At 37.5% G+C, this 23,800-nt stretch overlaps 1 protein-coding gene across 8 annotated transcripts in view; it reads left to right on the plus strand.

The window, feature by feature from the left end:
• HECTD1 (HECT domain E3 ubiquitin protein ligase 1) overlaps positions 1-23,800 on the plus strand; it is a 59,466-nt gene that overhangs the window by 10,132 nt on the left and 25,534 nt on the right. For 3 of the 8 annotated variants that reach the window (XM_064713493.1, XM_064713489.1, XM_064713485.1), the window contains exons 3-19: positions 7,459-7,693; positions 8,594-8,821; positions 11,398-11,679; positions 11,966-12,254; positions 12,569-12,645; positions 12,734-12,832; positions 13,158-13,272; positions 13,816-13,990; positions 15,305-15,443; positions 15,636-15,806; positions 16,907-17,129; positions 19,639-19,914; positions 20,018-20,094; positions 21,504-21,638; positions 21,872-22,018; positions 22,326-22,420; positions 22,817-22,922. In XM_064713493.1, the coding sequence (XP_064569563.1) occupies positions 7,459-7,693; positions 8,594-8,821; positions 11,398-11,679; positions 11,966-12,254; positions 12,569-12,645; positions 12,734-12,832; positions 13,158-13,272; positions 13,816-13,990; positions 15,305-15,443; positions 15,636-15,806; positions 16,907-17,129; positions 19,639-19,914; positions 20,018-20,094; positions 21,504-21,638; positions 21,872-22,018; positions 22,326-22,420; positions 22,817-22,922 (2,869 nt within the window). The remainder of the gene's footprint in view (positions 1-7,458; positions 7,694-8,593; positions 8,822-11,397; positions 11,680-11,965; positions 12,255-12,568; positions 12,646-12,733; positions 12,833-13,157; positions 13,273-13,815; positions 13,991-15,304; positions 15,444-15,635; positions 15,807-16,906; positions 17,130-19,638; positions 19,915-20,017; positions 20,095-21,503; positions 21,639-21,871; positions 22,019-22,325; positions 22,421-22,816; positions 22,923-23,800) is intronic. The other 5 variants (XM_064713486.1, XM_064713490.1, XM_064713488.1 and 2 more) reach the window with 3 other exon arrangements.

Consider the following 23,800-nt stretch of genomic DNA (forward strand, 5'->3'; position numbering starts at 1 on the left):
GTCACATGCCAGGGGCTCCGCATCCACTGAATCCAGCGGTTACTTTGGAATTGAGTAACACACCCTAATGCTAGCAGCACTTGTTAACTGTTGTGGGGATGAACTGAACTGGTCTTTTTTCCTTCCTTAAGTTCCTCAAGTTGTTTTTTTTAAGCGTGGCAGTAGTGTAGTCTTCACTATTACTGTTTCTGTTTTAGCTAAGGATTTTAAGTGCATTAAAATATGAAATGTAATTACAGAAATGAGTTTACAGTGCCTATTTTTACTTCCTTGGTATCTTTTTACATTGGCAAGCTGTAAAATCAGCTGAGTCACTTCATTAGAGTTTAAGGGATTAGCACTGGCAGGAGCTTACTGCTGTAGCTATTTAAGAATTTTGTATCCGTATGGATATTTCTGTTCCTAAAGAGGTGGGTGTGTGTGTAAATGTTCAGAAGTGTGTCAGCATATGGAGTTATGCTGATTATAGTGCTGTAAATTCTGTAGTAATTTAATTATTCTGACAAATTTTCTTAGTCTTTCTTGACATCAAGATGATTATGATATTTGGAAAATATTTTTAGGTCATGTATATTTTTCGCAGAGAAAGAATGCATATTAAAGGATTCATGTTTTATGGTTTTTACTACCTAATAACTCACTTTAACACAGAAAGTATGACTATATTTGTTTAAATATAAATTATACTGAATCAGTACTTTTCAATGTGCTTTACTTCTTGATGTCAGTACAGAATGCTCTAGTACCCTAATCTTAATGGATCATAATATAGATGGGAAATATTGATGAGGAATATTACCTATTTTGGACAAACCTATCTTCCAGCAAGATCTTTGAAACATGGTGGGTGGAAAACTTGGAAGATAGTAACTAAGAGCAGCTCTTCTCCTGGAAGTACAGGAATAGAGTTGAGTGGACATTGAGAGCTGCAAGACTTAAAGTAATTAGCAAGAGCTCTAGTGTGGGTTGCAGAGTAACCTCATTAACTTGAAGTCGGTCTTTCACTAAGGAGTAACACAGAGTGACCTCATTAATTCACTAAGTAGTCCCTAATCAGTCTTCTAAAATACACATTTGAAGCACTTTAGGAAGTGCCTAATGTGGTATTAATACAGCCCCCTAGAAATAAAAATCTAAAAATATTTTCCTTTCATTTTTATGTTTATTAAAAGAAGGGCCTAAATAGAAACCTGAACTTCAGAGGTATTGCCATTATTTTCTGATTTGAAAGAATAAACACAATTAAAGAATAGCTTTTTCTGTAGTAAAGAAAACTAATCATCTTTTTGCTAGTTTCACTGCAAATAGGTAATTGTGAACAGTGATTCTTTGCCTACAACTTTAGGAATTTTTCTGTCATAGTTTCTTTTTTTTCTGAGGTACTACTTTTAGTTAATATGTGGTCTGGATAAAAGCAGCATGTGAACCCAGTTTTGATATTGGAATGGTTTAGAAATTATGCACTTAGCCTTTTTTATTCCTTGGTGGGTGTTGATCCTTGCAGTAATGGCAGGTTTATTGGTGTATTTTTCTCTTGGAAATCAAAAGCATCATTTGTCAGTAGATGGGAGTGTACTAAAAGCTGACCATTGGTTGCTATCCTGTCACATCAGTTCATTCAGTGCTGTAGCTTTGATCTCAGTTTCCCTTATGTCCCAGGAAGTTTTGACAGCCTTGTTTTTCTCATGTAGACTGTTTCTTAAAGGTGAGTCCAATGTTCAGCCTGTGTCTGTGTTATGGACACTCCTGGAATGTTTTGTTTTACTACCTGTCAAAATACAGTTTCGTTCTGAGCATAGCCTTAGTTGGAACAGAAATAAGGTCTGTATTACTATAGGGTCCTAGTATTCCTCAGCCAATATTTGAAGCAGTTTTAGGTCCTTTTGATTTGTTTTGGACTACCTAAGAAAGCCAGTAAGGATTTACCTTGGAATTATGGTGTAATAGTGATGCATACATTACATGATTTGTCTGATTCACTCTTTGGCTCCTGCTGATGTTGACTGTATTTGCTTACTTGGTGCTTCATTAAAAAGAGGGGCTGGTCCTGAGAAGGTGCTGTGCTTGGTCTGTTTGCTAGTATTGCTTCCAGGTAAGCTGGGGATTTCTCTTCCCTCTGCTGCCTTTAGTTATGCTTTAGTGCCTTTACTTGGGATTGGATTGAGTGAAGACTTGAGGGCTACTCTGAAAACCTATTTTCACAGTTTTGAGGTATGAAGACCATCCACTGAATAAAAGCAACACTTTTCCTCTCTTTTTATTGGTCAGATGCCTGCACAGAGGAAAACCCAGTGGAGCTGCCTCAACAGTAGGGAGTGGCATACTTTGGGCATTGGCTATACGGCTCTGATGATGTTGTACCTCATCTGTCATTGTGGGGCTGGTGTTCCCACCTAGCCCTGTTAGTGCTTTCTCACTACTCACACAGGCACATTCTTCTCCCTGAGACAATGCAGAGCTGATGCTTATGGTTTCAGCCACAGGAGACCCATGTCATCACTTAGGGCAGATTTGGGGATTAAAGGGGGATCACTGTAATGCTGACCCGTGTGCTTTTGTTTGTATGCAGTTATTGATAGAGAAGTTAGCTACAGCATCAAGATTGAAGTCCCTCAAAATGACAGCTAGGCAATTTTATACTGTAATTTTTTAACCACCTGTTTGAGAAGATCATGGCTGGAGCACCAGGGATGTGTTCATGTATCCTTCTTGCCTGCTATTACAGGCTGAAGCATGGATCGAGACTGCGTGTGAATGACACAACTGGTACTTGTAGTCTCTTGTTTTCAGGAACTTTACACCCTGGTAAGGCCTGAGGGAACTCAACAGGCCAAAAGAATCTGAACTTATCTGTATGGTCTGTGTGTGCTTAGGAGTGTAATCTGTAGATCTCCAGAGGAGACTCCACAACCTTTCTGTTTGTAATTGCCAAGTCACTCTCCAGGAGAAGTCATTGCAGTCCCAAGTTACTAGAAAAAGAAAATTTTGAAAAGGAAATATTGTACCCATCTGTAAAGGTGGAAAGGAGGATCCTGGAAACTACTGCCCAGTCAGCCTCACCTCTGTGCCTGGGAAGGTCATTGAACAGATCCTCATAGAAGCTGTGCTAAGGCACATGGAGGATAGGGAGGTGGTTTGGGACAGCCAGCATGGCTTCATCCAGGGCAAGCCCTGCCTGACCAACCCTGTGGCCTTCTGTGATGGGGTGACTGTCAGTGGAGAGGAGAAGAGCAACAGATATCATTTCTCTGGACTTCTGTGTAGCCTCTGACAGGCTTCCTCCTAACATCGTTCTCTCTAAATTGGAGAGAGAAGGGTTTGCTGTGTGGACTGTTAGATAGATTAGAAATTGGTAGAATGGTCACATCCAGAAGGTAGAGGTCAATAGCTCAGAGTCCTGATGGACATCAGTGACAAGTGGTGTCCCTCAGCGATCTGTTTTGGGACCAGTGTTATTTAATATCTCTGTTAATGCCATGGACAAAGAGATTGAGTGCACCCTCAGCAAGTTTGCAGATGACACCAAGCTGACTGGTGTGGATGACAAACCTGAGGGGTCGGATACCCTTCAGGGGAATGAACAAGGTTGGGACGTGTGCACATGGGATTCTCAGGAGGTTTAACAAGACCAGGTGCTGGTGCTGCTCCTGGGTTGGGGCAAGCCCCAGTCTCAGCACAGGCTGGGCATGAGCAGCCCCAGAGCAGCCCTGCCCAGAGGCACTTGGGGGTGCTGCTGCCTGAGAGGCTGCACATGAGGCACCATGGGCACTGCCAGCCCAGAGAGCCAAACGTGCCCTGGGCTGCATCCAGAGCAGCGTGGGCAGCAGGGCCAGGGAGGGGATTCTGCCCCTCTGCTCTGCTCTGCTGAGAGCCCCTGCAGGGCTGCATCAGCTCTGGGGGCCAGCACAGGAGGGACAGGGAGTAAGTCCAAAGGAGGGCTATGAATGGAGGGATGGAGCATCTCTGCTATGAGGAGAGGCTGAGAAAATTGAGGTTGTTCAGCATGGAGAAGACAAGGCTCTGGGCTGACTGAATTATGGCCTTCCAGTAGCTGAATTGAGCCTACAAGAAAGCTGGAGAAGGACTTACAAGAGCATGTGGTGACAGGACAAGGTTACTGTAGGGGGTTGACCCTGGCTGGGTGCTCACTGATCAAAGCCACTCTGTTGTTCCCCTCTGCAGTCGGACAGGAGATAGAGAATATGATGAAGGGTTCATGGTTGAGATAAGGTGTGGGAGAGAGATCACTCATTACATACTGTCATAGGAAAACCAAAGTTTAATTGGGGATATTAACTGAATTTATTGCTAACAAAATCAAAGTAGAATAATGAGATGTAAAATAAATCTTAAAAACACCTTCTCCCCTACCCTTTATTCCTTCCCAATCTCTACTTCCTTCCCCACCAGTAGTGAAGGTAGATGGGGAATGAGGGTTGCAGTCAGTTTATCACTGATTGTTCCTGCTGCTGCTCAGGAAGAGGAGTCCTTCCCCTGCTCCAGTGTGGGGTTCCTCTCATAGGTAACATTCCTCCAGGAACTTCTCCATCCCCTGGGCACCAGTTCCCCCCAAACTGCCATGTGGGTCCCTCTTCCATGGGGTGCGGTCCTTCAGGCACAGCTTGCTCGAGTGTGAGTCTCCTGGGTTGGGAACCATCAACCCAGGGGAGGGGTTGGGCATCCATCTGCTCCAGTTTGGGTCTCCTCTGTGGGCTGCAGGTGGATCTCTGCGTCCCTGTGGTTCTCCATGGGCTGCAGGGGAATCTCAGCTCCAGCACTTCCTGCCCCTTCTCCACCTTGGTGTCTGCAGAGCTGTTCCTCTCACATATTCTCACCCTGCTCTTCTCTGGCCACAATTACATTTGTGCAATGACTTTTTTTTTTTCTTAAATATGTTATCACAGAGGTGTTGCCACCATTCCTGATTGACTCAGGCTTGGTGAGCAGCAGGTCGTCCTGGAGCCACCTGGCACTGGCTCTCCAGGACATGGGGGAAGCTTCTGGCAGCTTCTCACAGAAGTCACCCTTGTAGCTCCCTCTGCTACCAAAAGCTGGTCACACAAACCCAATAGTTTTCCAGAGAGGCTGTGGATGCCCCATGCTTGGAAGTGTTCAAGGCAAGTCTGGGTGGAGCTCTGAGCACCCTGGTCTAGTGAGAGGTTCCCCTGCCCATGAGGTCCCTCTCAACTCAGGCCATTCTGTGATTCTGTAATGAAGCCTGATTTTCTTATGGGGAAGCTGGAAATCATTCCTCTAAGTCAGAAAACAAAGGTACTGACAGCAAGTGGAGATTGTTCTGTACCCACTGATTGAAAAAGTGGTCTCTGATTAGTGTAGCTAGAGGTTCTGGCAAAAAGGTCATTTTAAAACACCCTTAATCCATAAATTTGTGCTAGAGAGCTGTGCTTTTATAGGGACAGCACTGCTGATAGAGTGCACTGGCATCTGTGTGCTGACAAAGAATTCAGTATAAGTGATATGCTCTTAGTAATTTAGTATTTTACTGCGTCTGCTGGGTAATTGGCTCTGGTGGATAGGTGATGGAATTTTAATTCTTTAATTTTATTTTAAAAAATACAGCTGAGTTTCTTTTGTGTTGTGCTTTGTAAGCTGTTAAATCATAGAAAAAAATGTAGGTTTTAGATTTGCTAAGTATGGTTTTAACTTTCTGCAACTGTGTGGCCATCTAAGAAAAATGCTCTTACTAGTATTAAAATAGACAGTGGAGCTCACTGCCTTCCACTTGGTAATATATCTGTGGGTTTGGTTTGTTTGGGGCTTTTTAGAGTTTGTGTTTATTGGATTTTTCTTCTTGCAATATAGTTTGAAGAACATTGCTCATAGCAATGTTTTAGTGATCTGCCTGGTGTTGCATAAAATTCAGTATAAAAGATCCACCACCAAAACCCTTGAATACATTGTCCACTTGTAATTTTATGTACTGAAATGCTTCTTGTGTCATCATATGGTGGTCATCTAATAAGGAGTACAAATTTCAGGCCTTTTATTCCCCCCAGTGGATAATGTCTAAAATGCAAAGTTACTGTTTAAACCCTCCTTAAAGATGTAGAGTTAAATAACAGATTTCTTAAGGACACCAGACAGTATAGGCTGAACAGGCCAATATAAGTTTTACATTTGTGTTTGAGCTTTACTGAAGCTTCACTTATTGATTTGTCATTAAGTATTGTTGGGTAATGTATTTAATTGTCAGCCAGCATTATTAGTTACTTCACAAAGCATGGTAAGATCTTGAAGGAAACTATTAGCATTTTGCTGTCCCAGGATTTGGTGTCTGTGTGAGTCACTGCATACCAGATGGGATACTGAATGACCTCTGAGTCTTCAGAATGATTCATCAACAAGTACTTCACCTGTCTTCCACACTAAAAAATATGTTGTTATTCTTTCTTTTTTGGATTTAGAAAGTTTTAGGCCATCTTTTTCAAAACCAAAGCCCTACTTGAAGGAAAAGTTGCAATATTTGCTTCCTGTGGATTTAGTCTGTTCTCCTACATCTAGGGTTGAGGTATTCAGCTATTTTGACTACTGTTAGAGCATCTATCCCCTTCACTTAATTCCCCATCACCTTGGAAGTGCTTTACCACTGTGGTGAGCCATCATGATGCTAAGTTTTGCTAAATATTCTGCTGGAAGATAAATTGATGTGAAATATAGCTCAATGACTTAGAACTTCTGATCCAAATCAGTCTTAGCCACAGCTGTTCTAATAATGAAAAGTATTATTTCAGTTTATAGTCTGTAATGTTAAGAGGAATAGAAGGAAGACCATTACAGCTTGCTTTTTTTGTATTGAAGTTTTGGGGATATTCTTCACCATTCTTGCATATGGAAATGAGGCTAACAATAAAGAGGAGAGCCAGAGGCTACTGAGACGTGGATATGGAGAGAAAATACCGTGGACGCAAGCTGCATTAATTAAATACGTTCTCAGTGTGATTAAGGGGAAATAACGAGGCAGGGGAGGAGACTGAGATAGGATAAAAAGGCAAGGGAAATAACATAGGGAAGAAGGACCACTCAAAATCAAATTATGTATTAAACCCAAAACCTTTGTATATAAAATTTCATGATTAAGTAGCTATTAATCATCATGAACCTTGAAGCACTTTTAAAGAAACATGCATTCTGTTTGGTGGCGTGAGGTTAATCCCAGAAAAAAATCCCAACAGGATAAATTTTTCCCCTGTATGACTGTAAAATTTCAAGATTATCTTTTTCTTCTGGATTCTTAAAGCAACATCTTTTCAGATTACCTATTTGAATTTTCATGTGTGTATGAGATGTAGGGATCTAAATGAATGTTTTGAACCAACTCTCAACTAGTTGAGCAGATTATGTGTATGTGGAAAGCATTAATGTGGGAGTGTATTAAATTGCTTAATGTAGAGAAGTGTGCACAACATAGTAATAATGTGGTGTGGTTTTTTCCTGCAGATGCCCTCCTCGAACTTTTTTGCCAGCACTGTGCAAAATTTTTCTTGATGAAAGTGCTCCAGACAATGTACTGGAAGTAACAGCTCGTGCCATAACTTATTACCTGGATGTGTCGGCTGAGTGCACCCGTAGGATTGTGGGAGTTGATGGAGCCATCAAAGCACTTTGTAATCGTTTAGTAGTTGTTGAACTTAACAACAGAACCAGCAGAGATTTGGCAGAGCAATGTGTGAAGGTAAGTATACTTAAGAACCTCTTGTTTTTAAGGAGCTGGATAATTTGCTATTTCCAAAGAGCATCCTCATATTCCAATCCTTTTTTTAATTAAAATGTGATAAAAAGATATGGACTATGACAAAAGTGTACATGCTGATACTGCTGCTTATCCTTACTGTCAGTCTGGTGCTCTTCACAGCTCAAATTTTTTTTAAGAAATGTATAGAAAAGGAAACAAAAAATATTAGAAGGAATTTCTTGTTTGTCTTCTGTGACTAGAATGCTAATGGAATGCCAAGAGCTATTTTTATGCTACCAAAGAAATGAAGAATTGCATCAGATACTGATAGATTATCTGGTGTAAAATACTTGTCTACTACCTCTTCAATAGCACTAGATACAGCTCTCCAGCACCCTTGTGAAGTTTTTAGAGAAATTTAGAAGACCTTAAATCTCTCATTTAAAGCATAACTCATGGCCATGTGGTAGCATATAGCTGGGTTCTTGATTACCATGGCATCAGAATTTATGCAAGTATTTCCTATTTACTGTATCCAGTCAACTCAGAAATGCATCACTGGGGTAATGGTGCTCTTACAAGTTTCAAAACTTTCAGTTGTGTGTTTCTCCCAGGATGAGAATTTATTATCTACTATCATGAGCACTTGTTATGACCATGCCTTTGGGGAATGTTCTTGTATTGGCTCCCATATTTTTGAAGAAAGCTGTAACTACTAACTACTAGAGTACTGGGGGCTTTGGCCTCTTTTGGATGTTGAGGAAGAGGGTTGTGGTTTTTTTTCCTTATTGTTTAATTTTCTTAACCAGTTCTGTAGATGGGTATAAGTATCTGACTATGGATATAAATAACTGACTTTTTGTGTGTAGTTTATTAAAATTGAATTTGTTTTTGGCATAGGTGTTAGAATTAATCTGCACCCGTGAGTCAGGAGCTGTGTTTGAAGCTGGAGGGCTGAACTGTGTTCTGACATTCATTCGTGACAGTGGACACCTTGTTCATAAAGATACTTTGCATTCAGCTATGGCTGTAGTATCCAGACTCTGTGGCAAAATGGAGCCTCAGGATTCTTCATTAGAGATCTGTGTGGAATCACTGTCTAGTTTATTAAAACATGAAGACCATCAGGTAATGTAATAGTTTGCTCAATGTGCTGTGAATTTAACTTTCAGTATGTTTAATAAAGGAATGACTAGGTAACTTTATACAGCCTCCCTAATGGTATGTTTACATAGGAGTTGTTATATTTGGGTATTATGATAGTTTCCTTTATAGTTGTAATGATAAGAGAATAAAAAACACTCCTTAGTGTTTGGCTCCAAGTGCTGATGTTTGAATATAATCTTATTTAACCTCCGAAAACTGTATTGAAAAATATCTTGGAACTTTTTTCAGTGCATTTTGAGACAGTTTCTGAAGTAATTATTGTACTTTGACTGTACCTCAGTCATTACGAGATTGAGCATAAGTAAGAGGCAAAAATTAATTTGGTTTGTGTTTCTTTTGCCAAACTAAGAGAAGCAATAAGAACATCCATAGTCAGTGCTAAAGTATTACACTGGAAGCCAGCTTAAATGATATGAGTAGAAATACTGTTCCACTTCTTTATTGCAGTTTTAACTTACTTCATCTCAAGCTTCTAACTTGAGCTGAAGTAGTCCTTGTAAAAATCTAGAAAATTAATCCCAGAAGTTTTTTTATCTTTCTACTGGTAGAATCCTTTTGTGTATGTCATATTATTGCTCTGGAATAGCCATTTAGCCAAATTCTTGCTGTAGCCTGGCCAGGCTTCTTGTCCAGACTCAGAACTGAGTCCCCATTTTACTCTGACCTCTGTCCTCATTCCTTTCTCTACATGCACAGATCCAGCCTCCAGTCTGGCTTATTAAGCACAGCATATTTGAGAAACTAAATCTCTCTGCCTGTGAGATAATTTTTTAAAATATATTTTTAGGTCTTGAAAATTTTCAGGGGGCTGTCATACACTAGGCATTTCAGAACAAGCTATCATGTTTTTAGCCATTAAATAATTTTATTAGTACTCTAATCATCTGAGGAAAGGTAATCTTGAAATTCAGACCATTAAGTCTGTACTATTTTAACTGTTCCCCAATTTATAAGGTGTTAGAGAAAAGCACTTGCTGGGGCTGTTGGAGATCTGAATGAAAGTTCAAATTAACTTAATTGTTCAGCAGTTAAGCTTAGAGGTGAGCATGCTTATGATGGGACCCAGATGATAGAAAATATATCTGTACTGGTATCCTTGAGAAATAGGTTACTCATGAAACAAGCCTCAGGATTACAGTGGATGTTGGATGTGTATTATGGATTTGTCCAGTAATGTCCCTTTTCAAGTTTGTTGCTCCCTACCTTGTCCTTTTACACTGCTGGGTATGGTCACTTTTTGTGCAGGCTGCCGGTTAGTAACACCACTTGATGGATAAGTTCAGGCCAGATGAATGTGGCCCCAAGAGCAGCTTATCTATAATTTTGGGTTTTTAGACTTTGTGTTACACTTGCAGTTTGGGAGAAGAAATGTAAATACTTTCCAAGTACTCATTTGCTTTGTAAGTACATTCCAAGTACTCTTTTACTAATGCCACTAATGCAGTGTGTTAAACAAGTGATCTTTTTTGTGTATTTCTGGCAGCTGTTAAGATACAGTTCTACTGAGTACTTGCAATTTACATTAGGATTGGCAGAGTTGTTTATCTATGTTGTCAAAGAACTGGAGCAAGATGCCAGAGGATGCGAACAGTGACTGTTGCACATGAAAGAAAAAGTTCAGTGCAGAAGAGTACTGATAATGCAGAATGTTTGGCATGTACAGACCATACCAGAAGTCAAGAAACTCAATGGAGAGTTAAGATTTTTGTCTTCCTGAAGTCTGGCTAATACTCCAGTCTTGTTCTGTGTGTTCATGAGTAACTGCCTTGAAGTCCTTGGTCTGTGATAGCAGACAGTTGTTTTGAAAATGGACTGTGAGTTGACATTTTGGGAAGTAAGAACTGTAGTGATTCAGAGTTTGGTTTGAGAATAGGTATTGTGGGGCTTTTTCTACTATTTCTTGACATCAGTCTGGTTTGCTCCTGCACATCTTTAAAGGCAAATGTGCCTGAAGCAAGTTATCTCGATGGGCTGGTGCAAACCTCTAGATCTGAAACACTGAGACACTTCTAGTTGTATAGATAGATGTTGAAGGCAAAACCTTCCTTTAGTTTTAGTATTGACATGAAAAGGTGTTGGGTCCTTTCCTGGGCAGTTGGCCAGCAGTAGTTTTTGCTGAATTGTTAAGAGGATCACCAGTAAGCCGTGTTTCCACAGTGTCACTGGAGTTTTTAGTGTGCAGTTGGTTGGTTGGTATTTTTTTCCTTCCTTTAGTAACAATCCTAAATTTGGAAGTTTGTATTTTATTATCACAAAAATTCTTGCACGTCCCTGTGTCTGGTGCACAGTGGATAATCTGCCTTATCCAAGAGCAAAATTTCCTTTTCCCACTTTGTCCTATTTTTAGGCTTGTTCCAATTGAAAACTTTATTGTGCTTAAGAGAAGTATGTAGACCTTTAAATATAACTTGAATGATCAAGCTTCATGGGGAAATCAAGTTCTTTTATGTGGTCTGTATTCTTGTGGATATCCTCTTAGCACCTTCTCACCTTAAGTTAAAGATATTTCATTGGTTTTTCTTGCACATCTTTCTTAGGTTTCAGATGGAGCTTTGAGATGCTTTGCTTCATTAGCTGACAGATTCACAAGGCGTGGAGTTGACCCAGCCCCATTAGCTAAACATGGATTAACTGAGGAGTTGTTATCTCGCATGGCAGCTGCTGGTGGGACAGCCTCAGGACCATCTTCAGCTTGCAAACCTGGACGGAGTAGCACTGGAGCACCATCTACAGCTGCAGACTCTAAATTAAGTAATCAGGTGTCAACTATTGTAAGCCTGTTGTCAACCCTGTGTAGAGGCTCTCCAGTAGTAACACATGTAAGAAATCCTTTTATACTACAGCTTTTTGTTTTCATGGGGCTTTTCCCTTTGTATACTTCAATATATGCAAGATCTATGTTGCTATTTTATAGATAGATATACATACAAATATTTATAGATAATATTTTTAATGGATATACATATATACACACACACACGTATGTGCACACATATGTACATGTAAGTTGCTTTTAAAGAGGGGTAAAAAGGAAACATTTCATATGGAAATGAAACCCAATTTTGATAGTATTTTCTAAAGCCCTGTATATTTTTTATTGTTCAGACTTTTAATTATTTCCAGGATCTCCTAAGATCTGAGCTTCCAGATTCAATAGAAAGTGCGTTGCAGGGTGACGAGCGATGTGTGCTGGATACCATGCGGTTAGTAGATCTTCTTTTGGTGCTACTGTTCGAAGGCAGAAAAGCCCTGCCAAAATCCAGTGCTGGATCTACAGGCAGAATCCCAGGATTGAGGAGACTGGATAGTTCTGGGGAACGTTCTCATCGGCAACTGATAGATTGCATCCGCAGTAAGGATACTGATGCACTGATAGATGCAATTGACACAGGAGGTAAGCAAAAATACTCCAAAAAAGAAATTATATGCTTGCTTTAGCTTTAATTTTTGTAGTCTGAGTTGTCACAACAAATGCTGAGGTAGTTAATTGAAAATCATTATATACAAGTTGGCTTACTTTGTTAAATACTCAACAGTGTTGTTAGTAATCACACCTATGCCACCTTTTTATTGCAATTTAGAGCATAAATGCTTCTCCAGAATTACTGAGGACACTTAATTTTTTAAGACCTTCTTTTTATTTAAAGAATACTGTTGAACTTTATGGTTGTGGGAACTTTAACTATTTCATTTAATTTTGTCTTTCAGCTTTTGAAGTAAATTTTATGGATGATGTAGGACAAACTCTTTTAAACTGGGCCTCAGCTTTTGGAACTCAGGAAATGGTAAATTAGATTTATAGACCCTTAAGAAGTTGCATTATTTATGTAAAGGAAGACAAAAAAGACTGGTTTCCTTTTTCTTGTCTAACAGGTAGAATTCCTCTGTGAAAGGGGTGCTGATGTTAACAGAGGTCAGAGGTCATCCTCATTACATTATGCAGCATGTTTTGGAAGACCTCAGGTAGCAAAGGTATGATTTAAGCTGACTCTTATGAACCATTACCTGCTAACTTTTCATCTTGCTCTATTCAAAGTGTCTTCAATGCAATATGCTGGACACATGCACTCTTAAATATTTATGTGTTCTTTATAGTATTTATCAAAACACAGATTTTTCATTATAGGGCAGTAGGGCAGTAATGAATAAAAGTAGTTTATATTAGCTCTACAGATATAAAAAGCACAGAATACTTACAAACATGAGAACACTGTAGGAGTGATTTATGAAAAGCACATTTGCTACTTTGGAAGAAGAAATGCAATTTTTTTTTATACATAAAAATATTTATTCTTAGACTCTCTTACGACATGGTGCAAATCCTGATTTGAGAGATGAAGATGGGAAAACTCCTCTGGACAAAGCTCGGGAAAGGGGGCACAGTGAAGTAGTAGCTATTCTTCAGTCTCCAGGTGAGTGCAATATTTAAGTCTGTAACACTTGCTATAGTAGAAATGCTGATATGTGTTAAGTTATGCAGTTATAATAATTTTGCTCTATTAAGGTTATTTAAAGAAAATAAAATGTGACTTACCTTCCTTAACCCATAAAGTATGCACAAAAACATTAGTATTTCAAGATGATGTTAAGTGAGGGGAATTACCTAAGAAATAACTGAGCAGGCATGAACAGTACCAGTTGTCCTGCTCTTCAGCTGTGGGATCAGGCTAGGCTGGGATTTTGTTGTGGATTCAGAGCTTGTCAGCCTTGGTAGCTTCTCTAATATCCTTTCTGTGTGGGAACTGCACTTTCCCTGTTCCTGAGAATTCTGGTGCCACAGGTGATACTTGCTATTAAATACTTTTATTCAAGAAGTCATGCAGATGTAAATTTTATATTTTTAGGAATGCATGTTCATGTTCAGGTACTTGGATATTAGTAAAGAAAACTTGGATGTTTAGATGGTGGTTTGTTGACTTTTGCAATTGAATGTGTTGGGGGAAAATATTTTCCAGGGGATTGGATGTGTCCTGTCAACAAAGGGGATGAGAAGAAAAAGAAAGATGCAAACAAGGATGAGGAAGAATGCAATGAACCCAAAGGAGATCCAGAAATGGCACCCATATACTTGAAAAGACTATTGCCTGTGTTTGCACAAACATTTCAACAAACTATGTTGCCTTCAATAAGGTAATATTATCATGAGGGACAGTTTCTTAATACGTGCTTAGGAAAGCCAAAGTAAATCTAAAAGTTCAAGTAATGCTAGTGATAATACGTATTTGAATAGAAGTGATTGTTTGGGAAGTGTTGCAAGAGTGATTTTTACTTAGCACTTTAAACAAAATTTTTTCCTTTCTGGTGAAGTGATGTGTTGGAAAAAGCCTGGTTAGTCATGGGAGAGCAGAGCAAATTCCTGACTGTAGCAGCACAATGAAAGAATGCTATGTTCATACAGTATGTTGTATACACTGTGCATCAGGATTTGGTTACAGTTGTTTGTAGCCACTGTAATGAAAGCTGTAATTTAGTAGAGGAAAATGAATAAAATAATGTCAAGATGCATTAATTGGAAAATCAGCAAGACTACAAAAAGCTATTTTAGAAGGTTTTAGGAGCCTTACTTAACAGTGTATTAACTGGACAAGATGCTGCTTCTAATTCTGTTGAATTGCAGAAATGTAATCTAATTTATTACTTAAAAGGGAATACTGTGCATGGCATAATGCTTGTGATAAGTTGCATCTGATCATAACCATTTAGCCTTTTATATTACAAATATGACATTTATTCCAATGTCTTATGTTCCCAGTGTTTACAGGTACTTTGAGTGAAAATGCAAGATAAAAAGGCCTCTAGTAGAGACAGACTCCACTTGAGCTGATGATAGAAAGCTTAAACTAGGTTATTTAAAATAAAAAAATAAGAAACTATATCAACAATCTCTGTGTGATTAATCGTTGTTGCAGATTGTGCAAAGTAGTTGGCTCTCTACTTGAAAGTTATATTAATGAATCAGACTTTTGGAAGTTGGTCAGAAAAATTCATCTTTAACCCTACAGGAGTGATTTCCTTTCATATTAATTATAGTTCTTAGTGTGGAAAACTGCCTAATCTAATAGCATGTTTAGAGTTAAAAGATAAAGGGATCTCAAAATATGGGAAATACATGAAAGGCTGAATACTCTGAGGGTGACAAAGTGTGCAGAAGTGAATTGCCAGCACTAAAAGTGGGTAAAGACAGGATGTAGAGTAGGTTTGCTTAATAAAAGGTTGAGAAAAGTGTATGTCAGAGTGATAGTGCTATAAAATCAAAAAATACCAGAGGTGCATTATTCTTCAAGATAATCCAGAACTTAGTAAGAGTAGTACAAGAACTGAAACAGGTTAAATTTCTTGTGTTTTGAAAACATGCATAAATAGTGTACAAAAGAAGTCTTATCTTGAACCTTTTTGCTTGCTTTATAACTGTAAGAACCTTTTTTTTTCTATGATCTTTTACAGGAAAGCAAGTCTTGCACTCATTAGAAAAATGATACATTTTTGTTCTGAGGCGCTCCTGAAAGAGGTTTGTGACTCTGATGCTGGCCACAACCTGCCCACAATACTGGTTGAGATAACAGCTACAGTGCTTGATCAAGAGGTAGGAAGAATGAAAATGTTATCCTTTGTGAAACTAGCACAGAAAAAAGGATTTACACTAATTGATTCCAAGTATTTGTTAATAACTAACCCTAAACATTTTACAGTGTTCATCTGTGACCACATGTGCAGTTCAGTGTGTAAAGTAACAAGATCTCCTTTCTTATTTTCTTTTCATCCCAATGTTTTGCAGGATGATGATGATGGCCATTTGTTAGCCTTGCAAATCATAAGGGATTTAGTGGATAAAGGTGGTGATCTTTTTCTAGACCAACTGGCTAGACTTGGCGTAATTAGTAAAGTGTCAACTTTGGCGGGGCCATCATCTGATGATGAAAATGAAGAGGAGTCCAAACCTGAGAAGGTAAGTGTGTGGAATTGATTTATTTGCTTTATTTGTGACTGTAAAACTGACACTTCTAGTGAAATGTTTATTGTTACAAAAATGGCCAGGCCTAGGGAATTAGGATATTAAATTAATGCTTATTTTATACCACTTGTTTTAACAATTTTCTTCTCTACCTTCATTTTCTGTTAGCATATTACTATCTGCTGAGTTTTCCTATTCATACTTCCCTGTGATCAAGTTATTTGGTGCTTGATTTTACCTAGTGTTTGGAAAGTGACTGGTAAACAAAATGAATCCTTCCTAAAGTATTTGTGTCAGAAGTGTATCTCTGTTGATGTCCATGCATTAACTAGTTTGAGATGTTTTAAATGTTGTTATCAAATATGTTAAAAATATAAAAAAGAAAATAATTTTGTGCTTAATGAAAGCTGTGTGTATTGAAGTTATTTATCAGTTTCCAAGTCTTATTGCCAGTCAGATGAACTGAATGGATAACAGACTTTTTCTGTTACCAATTCAATTAAATTTATAGATAAATCTTAAGTGTGTAGTTCAACTTTTTTACTGTGGGGTTTGGGTTGTCTGGGGTTTCTTGGGGGGGTGCTGGTTTTGTATTTTAGTGGTTAGATATTAAAAGTCATATGGACATGGCCCTAGATAACCAGTCATATGTGGCCCTGCCTGAGCAGGGGTTTAGACTAGATGGCCTCCAGAGATTTCTTCCAACCTCAATCATTTTGTGCTTCTTTTCTCACAATTCAAGTTTTGAACAGAGGCAGATGTTGCAGGCAGTAGGCCATTGCTATTGTTGAGTAGATAAAGCTGTATGTGAAAGGAAACTTCTAAGAAGTATCTTATTCTGTTAAAGAGTACTTCTAAGGATATGTTTTATGGGCAGAAGTAGTATAGTTCCTACACTTTTGGTTTGAATAAGTCTTCTCTCCTAAAGAGAGAGAATCTTCTCCTTTAAAAAATGTCTGTGGTGCCTTTTTTATGTTTGTGGGGTAGTTTTTTTTTGTTTGTTTGTTTTTGTTTGTTTGGGGTTTTTTCCTCTTCTTTAGATGGATTGGAGATTTTTTTGGTTCTTGTTATTGCTTAATACAATGTTATTGCAGGAGGATGAACCACAAGAGGATGCTAAAGAACTGCAGCAGGGTAAACCATACCACTGGAGAGACTGGTCAATCATTAGGGGAAGGGACTGCCTGTATATCTGGAGTGATGCTGCAGCCCTGGAGCTATCTAATGGTAGTAATGGATGGTTCAGATTTATCTTGGATGGAAAGCTGGCCACAATGTATTCCAGTGGGAGCCCTGAAGGAGGATCTGACAGCTCAGGTAGACTTTTTGTAATTCAAGTCCAGGTTAAGTTTTGAGACTGTTACATTTGTTTATATAATTTGATTTGAGCTATTTTGTTTTGCAGGAATTGGCTTACTAAATAGTAAAGGATGTAAACAGGTGGAAGGTGGTCAGTTAATTGTGATGCATTTTATCAGATAGCATGTGTCCATAACTTGACTTTCTTGGTGAATTGTGTTAAGTAAACATCTTGCCAGCAAAAGCGTATTAACTTTTTGTTTTGATTCTTCTCCATGCGTACTTAATTTTTTCACCCCAGTCATTAAAAGCACTTTGTAGTGGCCATCCCAGGAAAAGCAGGTTGAGATGGTGATTTGTTGTTTGCTTCTAGCTAGCAGAATGAATTTGCATGTGTTTGAAGACAAAGTAATGGAAAGTTTCTCATCGAGATTGGGAAACAAATTACAGTGTCTTAATTGTTTGTTGGAGAGAGGATAAGGGAACAGACCTTATGCACTGGCAATGCACAGCTGGTTCTGATTTTCTGTACAGAATACACAACTTGTTCTGGATGCAGAAACAACCCTCCTTTTATTGTTTCATCTTTTTTTTGCAGCAGTTCATGCATTTATGAACCTGCAGGCATAAAATGCTTTGCAATATTATGATATTTTCAATGAGCCATTGACTGAAATAACAGAACATATTATGATTCAGGATGGAAATGAAGTGCTAATGACTTCATGCATCAAGTTTGGGGCAAGAAGACAAAATGCAATAAAATGTTTCTGATCGTAATGCAGTTGGAAACCACTTATAGATTTATTGGTTTTTTTGGTCAGAAAATGTGACTTTACATTCTTTTTAATAAGGTTAATGTCTTTAAAGGTAAATAAGTCCTGTGTTGAGATACTTGTTTATCATACAGTACAGTTTTAAGAAGATTCATGAAGATAATTTCTTAAATTCTCATACAATTCTTAAAGTCTCATTTGGCATTCCCTGGATGCTGAATTTTTTGGTTTTCACTTCCCAATGGTCAAGGCAAGGGGATGAGACTATTTCTGTATAAGATGAGTGGAATGGTGACAGCTCAGATGAATTTGGAGTGAAGAGAACTTAGAGGAAGTCAGTTTGAGCATTTAAGATGTTACTTCAAATCAGTCTTTCAAAAAAGATTGCATAAATCCAAAGTTTTTTAAAAGATACCTAGTCTGAATATCATGAGGAAAAGGAGCTAAATGTAGGATTAAATGAGGCTTCTTAAAATATGTACTCAAATAGACACCTACTAAGATTGCTGATGTTGCAGTGTAATTTGCCTGAACTTTAACCACGAGCTCTAAGCATGTGCAGCAGCCTTTTTTACTTAAAAAATTAATACTTGTTAACTAAAATGACTACAGTACAGTATAGGCTAGAATGGTATCAAGTCCTGAACTGTACTATATGTTCTGCTGTCCTAAATCATTACTGATCAATCTTGTGGAATACTTTTTAGTAACTTCACAACTGGCAAGAGTATAGAGGGTTGAGTAGTGACATCTGTTAGTGTGTATTGCATGATGAAAGTTGGGGTGGATGGTCAAATATATATACTGTGAACATTTTGGAAGGTCTGTACTCACCCCTCTCCACATTAACTCTTTACTTGTTTTGTTTGAATTTGTAGAAAAAAAAAATTCAATGCAAAAAGTGAAATTTAATGGTAATTCTGAAGCTTTTAGTAAGTCTCAAAATTTTGTCCAAATTTATTCCCAACCATGTAGAAATATAGTACTTTCAGTGCAATGTGCTATATAATAAATGTATTAAAACATAATTGTAGAAATCTGAAAACATTTAATTAACAGAATTTTCATCTTGCATATCAAATCTCAATTATTTTTATAAGCCTTCTCTGTATATGCTATGAAATTTAAGCAGTAAAGAATGTTGTGCCTCGAGGGCATATTTATTTTTGCATAATTTTGTGTTATAACAAAAGGGCGTATTTAAAAAGCCTAGAGCTTGTCATTGCAGCAAAAGGCAAACAGAAATAATCTTTAATGAGGTGCTTCCATTTTTACTTTAAATGGAATTTTTGAAGCTATGTACTTAGCATTTTAATGATTAAAATACAAATATATAATTTAATGAAATTTTTCATTAGTGATATTATGATATTTTAAAAATTTCTTATTTCTGAAAACCCACTTTTGAGAATAATTTGTGCTCACCATTCTGAGACCCATATTTCAAAGACTAAAAATTTATTCTGAATTTCTTTGATCTTCGTATTATAATTGTAACAATGAATTAATACATCTCAATTGCATCTCTCAGAAAGAGTTGCATTGTTGCATTGCAGCTTTGATGTGATCATAGAATAAATCACTGTTGAAGTACAGAAATATACTACACAGAAATTTAGGACACTTCAAGACCCTTAATTTCAAAGTTAATTTTGCATTGAATGTACTCAGTTGTTTTACTCTTGAAAAAACTTCTGCATAATGATGGAAGCAATTGTTGGAAAAAACCAAATTTGTTTCTTTTTAAATAGAAAGTAGGAGTGAGTTCCTTGAGAAGTTGCAGAGGGCTCGAAGCCAAGTAAAACCATCTACCACAAGCCAGCCAATTTTATCAACACCAGGGCCAACTAAACTTACTGTAGGAAACTGGTCACTGACCTGTTTAAAAGAAGGAGAAATTGCTATTCACAATTCTGATGGTCAGCAAGCTACAATACTGAAAGAAGACCTGCCAGGCTTTGTGTTTGAATCCAACAGAGGAACAAAGCATTCGTTTACAGCTGAAACTTCCTTGGGTAAGTATGTAGGTATGTGTTATGTGCAGGTAGGAACAAGTGTATGTGAGAGAGTTTTATTTGTTGCTTTTCATAGCTATGAGAAAATGCAACTTTTCTAAAATATATGTTGCAGGGTCAGAATTTGTGACTGGCTGGACAGGTAAAAGAGGAAGAAAACTGAAATCTAAACTGGAGAAGACAAAACAAAAGGTTGGTGATCTTTAAATTTTATATTTAAAATTTAATTGAGCTTGTTTTATATTATAATATTTTTAGGGAGGTTTAGTTTCCTCTTAGAAGATTAAAATCTCTGATTTCAATGAGATACAATTTTATGTGAGACTTGAAGGGGAAAACATTAACAAGAGCAAAACACTTCTTTGGGTGATTTTATCCAAAAGTCTTAGTAAACTGTGTGCTCCTTTAGAGGAAAATGAATTAAAAAAAAAAAAGTAGGAAAATCCAGTCTTCCTGACTTGCATTAATTCTTTAGGTTTTGTGGTTTGCTTTTTATGTCATTATGCTACAAGAAAAGATGTTAAAATTGATACTACAGTTGAGCCAGAGGCATATAATACTTCTCTTCATTTAGGTACTAATTTCAGACTGGATTCAGTGACAGGGTGCTGGAAGTAACAGTCTGCATTGTTAAAGTCTGCACTGAGTTGTGGTAGTGAAGCAAAACGAGTAAACGCTCTCATTTTAGATATCTTTAAAATTCTTCTTTCTCCTCAAAATGAAGGAGAAAAAGGAGGAACTAAGAAATCAAGTATTAAGCTCTTTACAAAAAAACCACAGAATAACAGTGCATTTTGTGATCCGCTTATGCCAAGGGCTCAGGCTGGTCTTTAGTCTTTATCTGTCTTGCAGTTTCTAACAGTGCAGCCAATATATCCTGTGCCTTATATCTGCAGCATTTTAGGACATATATCTTAGGAAATGTGACACTAAGATATTGAAAGCTGAAATACTGTGTGTGAATGATAATATGTGGGATGATAAAAGAAAGACAGTGCTCTCTTATGCCTAAGATTGTACTGTGCAGTTCTAAAGCTTATGTAATGTATTGTAGCGCATAGAATGATTATAAAAAGGAAAGATTTTTGGGGAAATTTCTTACAAAAGAAAGATGTTGTTTAATCAGAACTTACTTAATCTGTATTTTGTGTGAGCCAGACTTTGTAGAAAAAGTAATTCTTACTAAAAGAGGTTGTATAGGGACTTAGTGTGAATTGGTTTAAGGAGTGTTGATAGAGCATTCAGAAACTGTATTAAACCTGCTTATCTGTACATTTAAAAATATTACCTGATCCATGATACCGTTCTAAAAGAAAGATTGACAGACTGAGAATCATACCTTTTCCTACTACCCTTATGCTGTAACTTAATACATGATGGTAAGTTTCATTTCTGTCAATAAGATTTTGTGTATTTCCATTTATTTCTCCTGTACCTTTTTCTTTTCACAGCCCAACATTTTGTGATGCACATGGGGTTTTATGCTTCCCTATTTGCCTGTTGGGACATAAAAATAATGACCAAGGTTGTGATATCTGGGAGTGTAGTAATGATCTCATGACAGTAAGGTCTGACTTCTGATTATCAAAATCCATTTGTAGGTGCGCACTATGGCAAGGGATTTGTATGATGATCATTTTAAAGCTGTTGAAAGTATGCCTCGAGGAGTAGTTGTAACACTGAGGAACATAGCAACACAGTTAGAGTCTGCATGGGAACTTCATGCAAACAGGCAGGTAAGTGTATCTCCTTTATTTTTAATGTGTGACATCAGTGGAAATCAGATAATGTTCAGATTAGTCTGTCATGATGTGATGCAGAGTCATGAAGCAGAGATAGCATGTCTGAGATGTGGGGAGTTTTAATGCATGTATTTACCTAGTTAGGTACTTTCCTAGGACATGATTTTTCAACTGAAGCTAGTGGACAGATTACTTTGTTTCATGATAATGATCTTTTTGCCTTTCAGTGCATTGAGGGGGAAAATACGTGGAGAGATTTAATGAAGACTGCTCTGGAAAACTTAATTGTACTGTTGAAGGATGAGAATACTATTTCTCCATATGAAATGTGCAGTAGTGGCTTAGTTCAATCTCTGCTGACAGTTTTAAACAATGTAAGTTTATAGACATAAGTGTTTAAAGAAAAACTTCCTAATAAAATGAAGTTAAGACATGTGCATAATGTAAAAGATCTGTTATAAATTTGTCTTTTTCTGGTCTTGGTGAAAATTTGGCAGACTTGCTCCAGTTACTGGACTACCTATTGAAAATAAGATATTAGAGTAGACGACTAGTTTGAATGAAAATAAATCAGCTCTGTTCAGGTCTAATGGCTGATGATTAGCTTTGGGATTGGGATTTCAGTGAGACTACATAGATGTCTTTGCCTGTCTGTAACTTGTTTTTTTTTTTTCCTCCTAGAATGTTGATTTGGATGTGAAACAAGACTGTAGTCAACTGGTAGAGAGGATAAACGTTTTCAAAACAGCATTCAGCGAAAATGAGGATGATGAAAGGTAAAAATAATACCAAACCAGGAAAATCCTCTTTGAAATTTTGAAGCAGTATGGTATGTTTAAAATAATTTAAAGAAAAAGTATCTGTTCTTTCCATTTCAATGGAATAGAAAGTTGATCTTGAAAGACAGCATCTAATATTGAAGCAGCAATTGAAAGTTTTTATCTCTAAGAGTTAATGTATAGAACATCTATTGACAAAATAAAGGTGACTTGTTCATCACTGTGCAGATTAGTGTCTTTCTTACTGTGTGTAACCATGTGACTAGAACAGATCCCATCAGTTGAAATAGTGTGCTGAGATAGTTTCCTCAGGTGGATCCTGTTTTCTGAGATACTGTAACATTTTTTCTTTGTTTTGTTTTGTGGTAACAGAGTACCTGTTCTCTTTCACAGTCGCCCAGCAGTTGCATTAATTCGGAAGTTGATAGCAGTGTTAGAATCCATTGAACGGCTACCTCTCCACTTGTATGATACACCAGGATCTACGTACAATCTTCAGGTAAATGCACAGTGATAACAGCGTATCACACTGAGTGGCGCTCAGCTGAAGGTTATATGTTGCACACCTTGTCTGCAAGAATCACATTCTTATAGATGTGGGTAGAATTAGGTAAAGACCAAGCAAATTTTGGCATCTGTTTCCTCTAGCGCTGAAATGCATGGCTGTTCCTCTACTGTCACTTAAACACTGTGAGGTAAATTTTGACTGAAGAGATAATGTGTTCTTTGTTTTGTCCTCAAGTATTGTCTCTATAAAGGAACATGCCCTCTAGTTAAAGAGCACGTTACTGAGATTACGAGACAATTATTAGTAAGAATGGGGATAGGCTTTAAAGGATCATGTCTAAGGTTCTGTGTTCAATTGGTAATGCAAGATGCCTCCAGGCTCAGCAACTTGTTCTACAGGAAACTTGGCAGTTTGGCTGAAAATATTACTTGTTTTTTCTCAGTTTGTGTGGAGTCTTAATTTTTTTCTATTTGAAAGCACAGTTAAGAGTTTTGCCACATGGGTAAGGAAGTATAAATATTTCTGGCTTGATATTAAATGTCTAGCAAATAGTTGAAAAAAGTTGTGAAACCACTCTTGCTGTTCAGTATTTTTGAAAATAGTTTTCAGTTTCTATATTATTGTATTTGCTAGTCAACAAATAAAAGCTATGAAGACATAGGAAAAGTGAGAAAATGTTACCTGAGTGTGTAATTGACTTCCACATTGTCATTGTAAAGAATTGTTTGGATATTTGAAGAAAGGTAGTACTAGGAGATGACTTTTTAAAGCATTTCATTAGAATATAGTGCTTAAGTTAAAGCAACAATGATACATGATAGGCCACTAAAACAGCTGTAGTGAGATACACTGTTTTTATTAAAATCCCA

Source organism: Zonotrichia leucophrys, chromosome 5 (assembly GCF_028769735.1).
Source record: "Zonotrichia leucophrys gambelii isolate GWCS_2022_RI chromosome 5, RI_Zleu_2.0, whole genome shotgun sequence".
NCBI classification, from domain to species: Eukaryota; Metazoa; Chordata; class Aves; order Passeriformes; family Passerellidae; genus Zonotrichia; species Zonotrichia leucophrys.